The 14,942-nt window shown below is 43.2% G+C and overlaps 1 protein-coding gene across 1 annotated transcript in view; it reads left to right on the top strand.

Moving 5' to 3' along the window:
• Nucleotides 1-11,642, top strand: part of phf21b (PHD finger protein 21B) — a gene marked incomplete at its 5' end in the record, with an annotated part of 29,219 nt that extends 17,577 nt beyond the window's left edge. The window contains 11 exon segments of the mRNA XM_071532861.1: nucleotides 1,898-2,230; nucleotides 2,532-2,660; nucleotides 4,256-4,307; nucleotides 5,432-5,508; nucleotides 5,847-5,853; nucleotides 5,856-5,900; nucleotides 6,888-6,910; nucleotides 9,139-9,297; nucleotides 10,020-10,086; nucleotides 10,215-10,318; nucleotides 11,385-11,642. Of these exon segments, the coding sequence (XP_071388962.1) occupies nucleotides 1,898-2,230; nucleotides 2,532-2,660; nucleotides 4,256-4,307; nucleotides 5,432-5,508; nucleotides 5,847-5,853; nucleotides 5,856-5,900; nucleotides 6,888-6,910; nucleotides 9,139-9,297; nucleotides 10,020-10,086; nucleotides 10,215-10,318; nucleotides 11,385-11,642 (1,254 nt within the window).
• Nucleotides 11,643-14,942: the final 3,300 nt, after the last annotated feature.

Consider the following 14,942-nt stretch of genomic DNA (forward strand, 5'->3'; position numbering starts at 1 on the left):
ACTGGGTGCAGTGGCATCAGATGACCACCGGGTGGCAGCACAAACCATAACAAACCAAACACACACACACACACACACACACTCCACTCCACAGTGAATCAAAACAGAGCAGAAATGGAACTAATATGTGTCAGCGATCCCCAATATATGGAAGACAAATATTCGCTGTAATGAGTCGGCGGAGAGATCGGCTGCGTTTCATCCCCCCCCCCGCCCCCGCCCCGACTCGGTCCGGCTGTCCTCCTATTGGACGGCGGGACGCATTAAGAGCCCGCTCACGTCTGGACATGCATGGACACTCGGGTGGGTGGGGGTGGGGGCATCTGTGTGTGGTGTGGAGCTGTCTGGTGAGAAAGATGGAGAGATGGGGAGAGAGGGAGAGAAAGAGAGAGATCCTGTGGCTCGGCTCTTTGTCTTCTGAGCGTCTCATGTGTTTGGTATGAATGGCAGGTTATCTTCAGTCTGCTGTGTGTATGTTGGCCTGAAAGATAGGCAGGTACTTTTTTTTTTTTTTTGGTTCTGTCACTGAAATAGCACCGGCTTGACAGGATGGGAAGTTCAGGGGGTGGAAATGTGAAAACGTCCCGTCTGGTTGACAGAGTTTCCCCACACAAACGCCTCTACAGGATAATCAACACCACAGATTTATCTTTTTTACCCTGGACGACTCTTGGTTGTGTCATTTCTCTTCTTTTGTTTTCCACTAAGAGTTTTGATTTTCCTTCAGCAAGGTACTGTATCTTCAGGTTGCAGAAAGCCAAATAAAAGACTTTTTAAGGCTACCTGGAATTGAATCTAAGACCAATTTAACAACCGCAGTAAATAAAGAAAGAAAGCTGACAAAACCAGGCAAAACTAACTGAAACGATAAATGGCCGGAATAAGAAAAAGGACACCAGGAAATAAATGAAGGGTCATGAACTCCAATTGTGTTTAGTAAATCAGATAAGATGCATAACTCTGTTCTGTATTAATCCAAGAGTTGATACGCAGTGCAAAATAAACCTGTCAAAAATAAGACCTCTAATAACTGTATTTAATACTTTTTAAAACCATAAATTGAGATGAGTTTCACAACTTTCACTAGCTATGCTCAATCAGAAATAGACTGGTTTTACACACCTTTTTTATTTTGGTTGTTATATTGGTGTTAAATTCAGGTCTGGGCAGCATCAAAAAGGTTGTAAAAGTCTAAAATTGGCTTTCTGAAACACCGACAAAGCAGAGCTGTTGCACTGTAACAGCAATGCCATAGTCACAGTTGGGTAAAATACAACTAGGTTGATAAATAGAGGGATGGGACACTTGTCTAGTGTCGATATGGAGTTCAGCAGAGTTCAGTCAGTCTATCACAGTCGTTCTCAACGAGGGGTCCAGGGACCACCAGGGGTCCTTGAGGGGGTTCCAGGGGGTCCCTAGCAAATTCATGAATTATTAAACTTCACCATTATTTCATTTACAAGAACACAGTTAGAGAATGTAGAAGAAGTTTCACTGTTATCTCTCAACCTACGATACAGATAGTCATGGAATTCTGGACAAAATCATATCTAGCAATAAAAATATTCTCAGATTTGGGTCCGAGAGACAAAATCTCATTGACTGGGGGTCCGTGGCTCTAATGTGGACTACATTAGGGGTCCTTGATATGAAAAAGGTTGAGAATTACTGGTCTATCAGTCCAGTGTCTGTTTGTGTGTACTTGTTCTTATTTCCTATTGAGAGCCAGTTTGAGTTTTAGACCTTCAGAGTGAGGTGATTTTGGCCGATCCTCACTTCTTCAAGGGGCTACTTCAAGATTAGGACTTGGGTTTAGGGTTCAGATTAGAATTAGGATTAGGTTAGGGTAAGGATGAGCGGGGCTAACTCTTGGTCGTCTGCTCGTGTGTTCCTCCAGGTCAGGCCAAAGACCCAGATCCCAGACAGCCTTCCCCACAGTCCCTGCCAGGAGCTGCAGCCGCTCAGCCTGCAGAGGGCCACCGCCGTGATCAGCCCCAAGAGCCAGGGCCCGGCCCTGCCCACCGCCAACAGCACCTTCAGTCCCGAGCGCCAGCCCAACGGCCAGGGCGACGGCTCGCCCCCGCCGCCCCCGGCCCAGAGCTCGTCGGGGGGGCCGGACTCCGGCGGCGTGGGCCAACACGCGTCCGCGGGGCCCGGCGTGGCGTACGCCATCATCGCCGCCTCCCCCGCCACCGGCAACGGGGTGTCGGCCGTCAGCGAGGCCGTCAAGGTGCAGCCGCTGCTCTTCAGCGCCGACAACAAGGCTGGTGTCTCCATCACTTAACACACACAGCACATACACACCTCACTGACTGAATACTAACATACAATTTAATGCTGCACTAGGCAACTTTGGACTTCATTACCCAAAAAGTAAACTCTTAACTTTTAATTTTACTAAAACACACACAAACACAAACACAAACACACATCTGTGTCATGATCAGCAACAGAACAAAGTAAAAAATCCCAGTCAGATTGTACGTGCATGAAATTCCTAATATTGCCTCTTTATGTGTGTGTGTGATCAGGTGATAATAATCCAGCCCCAGGCCCCCAGCAGCACCCAGGGGTCCCCAGGCTCCCAGGCCGACCTTCCGTCCCAGGAGGCTCCCCCGGCTCCGTCTCCCCCCGCCCCGAAGAAGGACGAGGACCCCGAGGTCAGACCCACCACCCGCAAACTGCATGCGACACACACTCGGGGAGCTTCATATTTGGCACTCGATGAGACGTTTTCTCCCTCACATCTCAAAAGGAAACTGCACAAGCAGAGACCAGGTTTCCATGGGAAAAAATGCTATTGTATTGTGATAAAGATAACAATGCAAGGAAAGCCTGAGTCATGTAAACACCATACTCTGACAGGGTATCTGCTTTAAAAAGAGAAGTTTTAGAATAAATGATCAAAATGTAAGGCCTTAAAAGGTATTAAAATCATATTCAAAAGTTATAAAAAGGTATAAAATCACTATGCAATGACAGGTTTCTTTCTGCTGCTTGACCTCTATTCCATTAATAAAAGACATGGTTAGTAGTACATTATGAATCCTATCTGCTTTAGTAAACACAGTTGGACTTCATGTCCCTTAATTAATTTTCTTTTTTCTTATTCTGCCCATTTAACTTTCATTAGCTATGCTCAATCAGAGATAGGCTGCCTTTGTCAGCTTTGTTTCTTCATTTGGCTTTAAGTAGTCTTCAATTCCGGGTTGCATGAAAAAAAGGTCTTATATTTGCCTTTGTGAAACCTGCAAATACCCCGTCTGATTATGCTAACGTGATTATGCTCTTAAACACATTTGCAGTAACATGTAGAGACCAGGCAAAGCATGTTGACGCCTGACATTGAAGTGTGCTCAAAACCAAACCCACGTTTCATACGTTTCTCTATCTACGACTTAGCAGTTGCTGTAACTACGCCTCATGTTTAAAACGCCGCTTGTGCTCCTTGTGTCGTTGCCGGCCTGGAGTCACGGCAGACGATCATCTCGTCCCGCGTCGCGCCGATTGGTTAAGCGATCCAATTATTCCGATCGCTAATCCCAGATAATCCCGCGGCGGACCCCGGCCCTCCCTTCCCGGCCGCTCTCTCTCTCTCTCTCTTGCAGCAGCGATGGCAGGAGAGCAGACTGCCTGAAACAAGACCGTAATCCACTTTCCTCTGCCTCTAGAGCACCGCTGCTATTAGATTTACTCCTAACAGGGAAACAGCACTCACTTTCCGCCGTCTAGAATTATAGCAAATCAACGTCTACAATAACGCAGAGGAGGAGTGATTCTGATATGAATACATTGATCTCAATCCCCCGTCCTCTGGTTGTAAATGGGGGGAGTTTATGGCGTACAATAAACCATAAAGCGCTAGATTCTCTGGAGGAGACATTCTGTCTTTATTACCGTTGTCACAGTATTGTTATTTGCTCTGGGAAATGCCAGAACAAGAATCGTCTCTTTATTAAAAACAAGTGTGTGCGGCGGCATCGGAGATACGTGTGAGACGGAAGACGGGGGGAGGAGATACAGGAGAGAGACGGGGGGGGGTGTGGGGAAGCTCATTATGAATATATCCTAAGGAGGAATGAAGCCTCTTACATGGAGAACACTTCAGTGATGAGCTGAGGATCCTCTAGCTCTAGTCCCTCTCTCCTGACCCGATCTCCTCTTCCTCTCTGGGAGTGCTACGCCACTTGGTCGTAATCCTCCACACTGCGGTGAAGGTTTACTCATTAAAATGTTGCCTCTGTGCCTCTTACAGAAAATTGCCTTCATGGTCGCCCTTGGCCTGGTCACCACAGAGCACTTGGAAGGTAGGTTTACGGTGGATAATGACTTGTTGGGGTTGGCTGGCTATCCCCAGATTATCCCAACATGGTGGTGGAGTAGCAGTTACCCATACAAATGTTTTCAAATACTGTCCTGCTTTCTTTGGTTATGTCTCTTTATTTAAAATGCTAAGGTCTAGGGTTACTAAGATTGCATTTGAGTGCACATGACTTGGACTCAAGTCAGACTCGAGTCACAATTTTAATTTCTTGAGACTGGACTTGATGCATGAAGAGAAGACTCGAGACTTGACTTGGGTTCTGGTGACTTGGACTTGACTTTGACTTGGATGACTTGAAAAGGTTTCTAAAGTCTTGACTTGAGATCTTGTGTTTGTGTAAATGACTTGAGACTGGACTTGATGCATGAAGAGAAGACTTGAGACTGGACTTGATGCATGAAGAGAAGACTTGAGACTGGACTTGATGCATGAAGAGAAGACTTTAGACGACTTGATGCAAGAAGAGAAGACTTTAGACTGGACTTGACCCATGAAGAGAAGACTTTGGACTTGATGCATGAAGAGAAGACTTTAGACGACTTGATGCATGAAGAGAAGACTTGAGACTGGACTTGATGCATGAAGAAAAGACTTGAGACTGGACTTGATGCGTGAAGAGAAGACTTGAGACTGGACTTGATGCATGAAGAGAAGACTTTAGACGACTTGATGCATGAAGAGAAGACTTTAGACTGGACTTGATGCATGAAGAAAAGGCTTTAGACTGGACTTGACACGAGACTTGACTTGGGTTCTGGTGACTTGGGACTTGACTTTGACTTGGATGACTTGAAAAGGTTTCTAAAGTCTTGACTTGAGATCTTGTGTTTGTGGTAATTGACTTAGACTGAAAGTGATGAGATTTGTTCCAGCAGACGACTGAATTTAAATTCTGTTTTCTGAATTTGTATGGAACGATTGAATTTATTGAAGTTGAAACTGATTCTAGAAATCAAACTCATGATGCTCTTACAGAGTTTTTATCCTATTAAAACCATATTGCATTGAAAAGTCCTAGATATTTAGTTTTTCAGCCTTGTTTCTTTATTTTGGTACTTGGTCTTCAATTCAATTCCAGGCAACAAATAGTCTTTTTCTTCTCAACAGAAATCCAGACCAAGAGACAGGAGAGGAAGAGGCGGAGTACAGCCAACCCTGCCTACAGCGGCCTGTTTGAGCCAGAGGTCAGAAACGAATAGGTTCCCTCCTCTATCCTGGTGAAACTCCACCAAACAGTACTGGTTATGGAATGGAGACAGATTGTTTCATTTTTGCTATAGTACTTTGAAGGGTAAAATCCCCAAACACCAAAATGAGTGACTTGATCATCACTCAAAATTGAGACCCACTTTAGTCTTAACGTCTTAAAAGTGGCTACTAAATAAATGTCTTTTTAATATGAGTTTCACTCTCATGCCATCAGTCAACTTTTATTTCTGTATGTGAATGTAGATTTTAATCTTTTTTCTTCAATTCCAGGTTTTGCTGAAAGTAAAAATGTTGTTTCCTTTTTGCCTTCCAGCGTAAACGCTTGCATCAAATTACCTGAACAACCCACTTTTCCTATCCGCACGAGGTAAAACGCATTCCACTTCCTATCAGCACCATACAGCCTGTTGTCAAGCTAACTAACTCATTACACAAACCGATTCCATTTAGCCCCATGTCCATCCTGAGGGACATGAACACGCCTGCTTGGCTAGGGAACAACACTGGACCAGCAGCTTAACGATGAAAAGCCCATTCTCAATAAGAATAGCATAATTGGAGGGGTTTTTTCAGGGTGTCTGTGGGTCCTTAAAAAAATCGGAAAACCTGATAACATACAAATTTAAGGCCTTAAAGTATTAAATGTTTTAAACACAGTAATTAGAGGTACTTTTTTCACCATGATGGGTCTATTTTTAATTAAGTTTCATTTTGATACAACTATAAAGTTAGATAGTGGCCTTGGGCAGCGTCTTTACATGCAGTGATATTGAAATAAGAAAGGCCATGAAATGTGTAGTTTTACCAAAAGATGTGAATGGGACCAGCAGTAGTGCTGATTTTCTTATGTTGTTACATTACTGCACTTCCAATTGGTCACATTAAGGTTGACCAGCATGCATGTCCACTCTTAGATTAATGCAGAACAGGGTGAATACAATATGACAAACATGGTGGACTTCATGACCTGCAACATTTAATTTCTTGATGTCTTTTTTTCTTTCATAACATTAGCTACATAGAATCAGAAATAATCTGTTTTGCCAGATTTTTGTTTCTTTATTTTGGTTACACTGGTCTTAAATGTAACTCCTGCTCGCCTTATAAAGGTCTTCATTTGGCTTTGTGGAGGCTGCAGATACCCTGTATCTGCACCATGGCTGGTTATGGCTCCTGCTTGATAAGAATGCAGCTCCAGGCCTCCAGCTCTGTGTAATAAGATGCTGCAGGCTGAACTGAGCCGCCTTCCCCAGGGTTTTAGCTACTGCATGGCTTTACCTCTAACCCCCGTCTAGCTGTGTCTCTACCTGTTGGCTGCTACTAACCTATTCTCTGCTTCCCATCCACACGCTAGACACTGAGGATCTCTGCTGGAAGGTACGTAGCATGACTACTGATGGGATGTGGTGTGTGTGTGTGTGTGTGTTTGGGTGTGTGTTTGCCACATTGTTAAGTAGTGTGTGGTTGTGGATATACTGTAGTAACAGGGTTTGGTGTACATCCTCCCATGAATCGATTGGCGTCACATACGGCGATCTCTAATGTCTTAAAATTAAATTTTTATTATGTATTGTAGTCTAAAGTCCTCGCAGTCACAAAAAAAAGGCTGAACAAGTATCACATTTAAAATCTTGAGCATCATTTTAGTCCCTGCGAAATGTTAGCGTTTTTATCTGCCATTTCTGTTTCATATCCAAGGGTAAATAAACTTGATTAAAAGGTTTTATAAGTTGGCATTTGGTTTGACTTCTGCTAAAGTACTCCCCATGTTGGGTGAATAGAAATGAGTCAGATAATATGTCAGAATCTCAGCAATATTGATGCACCGTTACTCTGCTAAGTGCATTGATCTTTCTGTTTTCCTTCAACCTTGCCTACCGCAGCTTTAAATTAGTTTGCATTATGTTTGAAAAGGCAAATTCGTATCAGCTTACTAGACTGATAAAGTATACCAGTAAATACAAGGAGGAAGGCAGTGCAAAGTTATGGTTTGGAATGGCATGAAGGAAAATCATTTTTAATATTGAAATATTTTGAGGTTACTAATGGACTTACTTGTTATTAGAGTTAAATTCCAACGTGTCTTGGAACAGGGGCTTTGGTCTCAGTGAAAATAAACAGGTATATAATGGAGTTTGGGATTTTTTTTAAGGTTTTACAGTCAAGGTGGGGTGTTCTTGTGTTAAGTAGGGCTGAACGATTTTGAAAACATATCTTATTGCGATTATTTTGACCGATATTGCAATTGCGATATGATTTGCGATATTAGAGGGAATGATCATTTTTACATCATTATTCTCATTTTCACTGAAAAACGTGTTAAAATGATTATGGTGTGATTTTTTGCGGGGATCTGTACCAAACAAAGATGTTTTCTTAAGTCTGTAGAATATGATGTGTAGGCCAGGACATCTCTGCAGCACCACAATATTTCATTTAAAATGGTATTTTGACACATTTCACCTTTAACAAATATTGCACCTCCTGCGATTTGAAAATTGCAGTTTGATAAAATTCCGATTAATTGTTCAGCCCTACTAGCGATTCAGTCCACCGTCGATCCCCGATGTAACCGTTCAGTCGCCCGGCCCTTTCCCATCGTGTTCTTTGATGCCGTCTTTCGGGCACAGGCCTAAAACCCAACAGGAAACAATGTCATTATTATAAACGTCACACACAAACAAACAGCTAGCTTTGATTGCAACCGTGGGACATGACAAAACTCCTCAAGGCAACATCTAACAAGAGAAGAGCAACAGAACTAGGCCAATCCTCCAGCAGGATTCATCATCATCTCTATTGGGTCTCCGGTCCTATTCGGGCAACTGTGACTGCCACTATAAAATGACGGATGAGTCTGTACCCGCCTCCGCAAATTCGCCCGCTTTTTACCGCTTCCATTGGTGTTTGACTGTCATACTATTTCAACCTGCCGCCCGCTCCTGCAGACGGTGTAATGAGAGAGATATGGCGGCGGCAGAACCGTCAATCTGAGAAGCCCGCTGGCCCGACGGTGCCGGAGCTTTTTTTTTTTTTTCCCCCCTCCACCTTGCCATCCCTCTCCCAGGATTAAACTCCTGACATTTCACTGACTGCCTGCCTCACCAGAGATATCAGGGAAATAGCACCATTAGTGTGCGAGTCCAGCATTCACAGTCCAAACAAATCACTCACTCAGCTTCTTAGTAGATATCAGAAAACTCTTAGGATTCATATCAGACTCTGGCTGTTCAAACAGTATACCGTGTGATAGGGCCCCCCCCCCCCCCCCCCTCTGTTGTTACGAATTTAATTACAAAGATAAGATGGGAGGAGAGCTGCATTCTGTCCCTTTCAAAAGATTAAGCTATTGCCAGTAAACATTGACAACTCAGAAGAGGCGGATTAACGGCAGCACCAACTTCATTAACTGTTGGACAGTTTATTGTTGACCTTCAGGACGAGTGTGTACGCTATAAACAGAGTTTACATACACTGGTCATGGAATTCCTGGAATATCATGGAATTTTGAGGTGTATTCCAGATGAAAGAGAGAATTTTCTGGGGGTGAAATTGAAATGAACCCTGTATACTGATGTGGACACTGGTGTTTGTGTTGCCGACAGGAGGACTTGGAGCATGATGAGCACTGTGCCATCTGCAAGGAGGAAGGCGAGCTGCAGCCCTGCCACAACTGCCCCCGCGCCTACCACCCCAACTGCCTCCAACCGCCCCTCAAAACCCCACCCAGAGGGGTGTGGTACTGCCCCAAGTGCCAGAAGAAGGTAAAGAACTTATGTGGAATGCTTTATGTGTTGGTGGGAGCTTAGAGGTTAGAGAAGCGTGACTGCAAGGTTTCTGGCTTCAATCCCCAAACTGGCTGGAAAAATGTGGCTGGATAAAGTGAATGAGTGTCTACAGGACCTGAAAACGTCTTTGGGTCTTAAATGATATTACCTAAACTCAAGGCCTTAAAGCAATATTCCACTTGGGGGTTATTCGGCATTTGACCGCCATGAAAACCAGAATATAATCTACTCACCAAGATTGGATGCAGCTGGACGAGTTTGTAGCATTCAGATTCATTTGAATGGGGCCACGAAAATAACCTGAAAACTTAACACGTTTGTGAACAGATTCAACAACTTTAAGACAACAAAGCAATCCTGGGTCAGTCGTCATTTTGCATTTCTGTTCTTAGTTTACACTAAAATTAGTATTTAAAAACACAAGTAGATCCGGTCTGCCAAACAGGAAGTATCTCTCCTAGAAGAAAAATAGTCCGTCCATCAATAAAAATGCTGTTCGGGGTAAATTATGTTCTAAAACGACCAACAGTCAACGAACACACAGAGCCCGGTTCTTATGGAGGTGCTCCCGGTCTAATAAAGGTTAAGGAAAGTACACAGTATGAACAGTGACAGTATGTAGAATAATACATCTGTCACCAAGACTTAGGTGTTCCAAGGTTTTCATTCACTGATTCCACTGTTTTTCTGCTTTCCAGGTTCTGAACAAGGAGAACATGTCATGGCCACAGAACTTTGTCCAGTCCTACGTTACACACAAGACAGGTAAACTTACTGGTTACTGGCTGAACTCTGTATCCAGACTTTGTGTTCGCTGTATAGCCAAAGGTCTGTATTGTGAAGACGTTCATACATGGACTGATGGGAGTGTTGCTTTTTGTGTGGCTGAGCAGTGAGGCAGGAGGAGAAGCGGCGGCTGCTGAGAAGAAACACCGAGCTGAAGAAAGAGTGCGCTCATCTGGAAGAACAGGACAAGAAGCTCAACAAGACCCTCACAGTAAGACACCTGGCATAGATGTCTCAGAGTCAGCTGAGTCCTTACAGGATAATTCCAGTTATCGTTTGAAAACAAAAAGTGATTAAGTTAAAGTTTGTTTATTTATGTAGCTCTTTATTACATGCATGTCTCAAAGGACTTTACAAGAATGAGTCTAACTGATCTGAGAGACAGGACTTTCATTTTGGGGCAAACTGTTCTTTTAAAGTTTAATGTTGAACTTTGGTAGTAGCTTGGGTTGTTTAGCTTCCTGGCCATGATATGATTGGAGAATTGTGTTTTTTTTCTCTCTCCATTCACTGCCATTGTATGGAGGAACAGGTCTGAAAAATCACACTTCTAGCACATAAACGAACGCAAACAAATCAGATTCTGACAATATATAAAAAAACTAGTCATGCTGCTTAATTGTTTTTAAATGAATTGCATGCTTTATGTTAGTAGACCTTTCAGTTTGAACAAGTGTAACACCAAAATCCGGTTGGAAGAAACATACATTGATGGAACTAGTATGTTTAACAATAATTGTAAATAGGCGAAAAGACAGAATCTGTTTTGTTCGCATTTGTTTATGTGCTACAAGTGTGATTTTCAGACTGTTCCTTCAGACAATGGCAGTGAATGTGCAGAGAAAAAACCCCCCACAATTCTCCAGTCTCCTCTACGGAGCAACAGATAACAGAGAATCACTGATTTTGGGGTTATATCACGGCCAGGAAGCTACATAACCGAAAGTAAGGGTTCTCAATGTGGGGTCCGGGGACCACTAGGGGTCCTTGAGAAGAATGACTATTTTGATCATAGTTTCTCTGTTATCTCTCTACCTACAATACAGATAGTCATGGAATTCTGGACAAAATCATGTCTAACAATAAAGATATTCTCAGATTTGGGTTTGAGAGACAAAATCTCATCAAATGGAGGTTTTGTGGTCCTAATGTGGAGTAAATTAGGGGTCCTCGATATGAAAAAGGTTGAGAATCACTGACCTAATGCACTACCAAAGTTCAGCATCCCTTTAACCTCCCGAGGTAAAGAAGTAACGCTCCCGCTCGTCTCCCCTCAGCAATGCATGGATCTCAGAGAACGACTGCTGGGCCAGCAGAGGGACACCCAGGCCTCCCTGGATCGCCTCAAAGCCCTGATCAGGTTGATCCAGCGCGACCAGATGATTCAGGTCACCATGACGGCCACCGCCACCACAGCGGCCTCCCTGCTCTCCCTGCCCTGGATCAAACCCACCAGCACCGCCGCCACCTCCGCCCCCCCGGGACCCTCCGCGCCCCTGCAGAAGAGCCAGCCCCAGACCCAGGGCAACAACTAGTCCCCGCCCACCCCCCACCCCCCACCCCCAAGGGGCCAGCGAGCGGCACCCCGGGGGGGGGGCGCAGCGTCTTAGCCAAGCGGGCCCGCCTGCCTCACCCGTCGCAGGCGGCCTCACCCAAAACGTCGAGGGCAACGTTTTGTTTTTTTTGTTTTTTTTTGGTTTGTTTTCTAACACGTCTGAGATACCATTGAAACCATTGAATAATATCTAACCATCTTTTTCCAAGAGCTGTTGTGGAAAAAAAGCGACAAAAACTATGACAAAAAAGAGCCTATATCCTCCACTCAATTCATGACAAGTATTTTTTAAACCCAACACCTACAGTGCTTACGAGATTTCTTTTTTTATTTATTTTCTATTTATTAATGTTCTTGGCCTTAATGTATTTATTACAAAAAGTTAGATTACAGTGCTGTCACAGAAGTATGGAATAAGTATTCTGTGCAGCCCAAAAGATATTTCCTTTTTTAAAAACAGGTATAATTATTGTTCTGCATATAGTGAGAGAGAACATTAGAGTAGTTGTAGTTACAAATAAACAATGGAATAATGAAAGTGAAAGGACTGTACATTGATATATCTGAGTAGATGTTTGTTCTCATTCTCCTATGAACAATGTTTGCCATAATAATTCAGGTGAAAGAGGGATGGGGAAATGTTTTCATTGTGTATGTACGTAAAAGCATACGAGCCTTCAAACAAAACAGAGAATAACTTTTTTTCAGTATTAATATAGTTAAAGTCAAAGAAAAAAGTATTTAAGATAACTACAGAAATTAGCATTTCTAGTGGAGATTTTAGTATTTTCATGCTGATGCCTGTTGATAAATGTAAGTTTGGAGTATTCAAGGGGATCATTGTACATAACTTGTATTATTATTGCAGGTCTTTCTGTTTCTCAACTTTACTGGATTCACACATCTAACCCAAGGTGTTCCTTTTTTCACAGTTGCACTCAAAAATGGACATTTTGAAGGACCATCTGAGTTCATGTAAATGTGTGATGCATCTATTTAGTCCCTTTCCTTCTCCCCTTTACCAGTATAGAAAATATGCCAAAAAAACTTACGTTTTTGTACTGGGAACACTCATCTATCAATAATGTCTATAGTGCTTTTTTTCCCTGCCTATTTTATATTTTTCGCTTTCAAGCTTTTTTACTCTCGTGTTAACATTGTTTTATGACTGAACATTTTACAGTGATGAGCCTGTTAATTTGACATTTTGTTGATGATAGTTAGACAGTACAAATGAACACTGCCTCAAGTACAAGTAGTTTAATCCAGGGTTTCTTTGTTGCGTCATTTTATAGACACCAGTCAACCAGAAATGGGACAACTCTGTCATCTGCAACAGTTTTGACTGTCAGTGGACCCGGAGGAGAAAGATGGCTTCCTCCTGGTTTGGCGTCATTCAGTCTTGCTGGTCTGTCCCTGTGATGTCAAACCAGGAGGCCGCTATCTCCTCCTCCTTGGTCCATTTGTATAGCTAGTCTTCCTGCTGGTCCAGAGAGGTTCCTGTAAGTGTTTTGAAACATAGACTTAGTCCATTTTATTTGACTTACACTATCATACTGGTCTCTTATCAAATAATGAGTTGCAGGATCCCACATTGCAACCTCTAAATGCACAAACATGAACAAAAGTTGGTTTAATTCCGATAAAAATGCCTTTAGCAAAAGAGAGGGGATTTGTGTACTTGATTGGCAGCGTTGTAATTACCTTGTGACACGATGACAGAAAGTCAGCTGCCATCAAATCGATCAGAGGTGAGTTCCTCTAACTGAGAAGGGGTGATTTATTTTAATCATATCAAAGTCGCTTGTGTTTGGTCTCGAGAAGTATCCAAGATACTCAAAGATCCTTATTGTTGGAGATGCATCGTCAGCATGGGCACTAACAAACACCAGAGGCTCCGTGACAGGAGCACGGCTCTGAAGGAACAGATCTAGAGGGATATATGTCAAGCAATATGGCATTGAAACCATTCCATAAAAATGTGATTTTAATTTCTTTGACTTTCCCTAAAGAAAGGAGTCGTTTTTGTTGACGAGCGGTTTAAATCGAACACTTTGTTTCTATATATTACTCATGTAAAGAGCTCAGTCCTTCATCCACCAGGTGAAACCAACCTGTTGGAGAATGACTGTATTACTGTGACTATGCGTTCACACTGCAAGCAACATGACATTGAGTCCAGAAGCCCATTCATTTCCTATAGAACTGAGCTGTGTGGATGTCAACAAGCTTGTCGGCTGAGAAAAGTTGGCCACGGTCAGATTTGGCAGTCAGATTTCTGCGCTTCCTTGTTTCCCTACCGATGTGATTTTTGTTTCATGAACAATATTTCTGCCTGGCAAGTGCAAAACGGACAAAAAAGTTGATGACAGCCATTCAAAGCCTCCCGGTACTTTTATTTGGAAGATTGCAGGAATAAATCTCTCAAAAATGATGCTTGGAGAACGGTTGTGTTCGTCGACAGGAAGTTCTGAAGTCATTTTACTGATTGTTCATTTTAATGCGACCTAATTGGCGCTCGTTATCTAGCCATGTTAACTCATCAAAGCAATGTAATGTTATGAAAAGGTGATGCCAAAGCGGTGAAAAAACACACAATTTGCCTGTTTTCCATAGATGCAATTGGCCCCGCCCATAATGGGTCAGAATACAGCGACATCAACCAAGTTGCTTGCAGTGTGAACGTCCAGTAAAGCTCTTTCAGCTCAGTTCCCACAATTCCACTGTCACTCGACACTCCAAACCAAACGACACAGCTTCTGTCTGAAATCGGTCGCAAAACAAATTATGCGCTTTATCAAAAAAAAAAAGATACGAATATGCATCAACATTGTGTTACGTTTGCCTTTTTTAAATGAACAAAACTGGGTTGATTATTATGGAATTTGGGGGAGGGGGGGGGGGGACGGAAGCCAAGTTGGCACTGCCACGGGATTTTTCTAGTCCGGGTGAGATTGTTCCCTCTGAACTTCAGACGCAGGGCCAACATGCAGCTCCTGATACCAGAATGTACCATTTGATGCATATCATGCACTCTGCCTCTATAGGAGTCTATAGGATGCTGCATGAAAGTGTCGGTAAACTGGCCCGACTGCAATGAAATTCCAGGAATGAGGTGGATTAAGAAATGAAAACCATATCAGTGCTCATGTTGCATCCATAGTACACCCTTCATACCCCCCCCCCCCACCCTCCACCCCACCCCGAGGTGTTCGTCCCAGCCTCTTTTTTTTTCTCCATCCATTTCCAGAATCTTCTCCGGGAAGAAACTGTGCAGTGC

This window comes from Centroberyx affinis, unplaced genomic scaffold, assembly GCF_046629955.1.
Source record: "Centroberyx affinis isolate AG114_WGS23_722 - 3 ecotype Tasmania unplaced genomic scaffold, CSIRO-AGI_Caff_v1 ptg002261l_1, whole genome shotgun sequence".
NCBI classification, from domain to species: Eukaryota; Metazoa; Chordata; class Actinopteri; order Beryciformes; family Berycidae; genus Centroberyx; species Centroberyx affinis.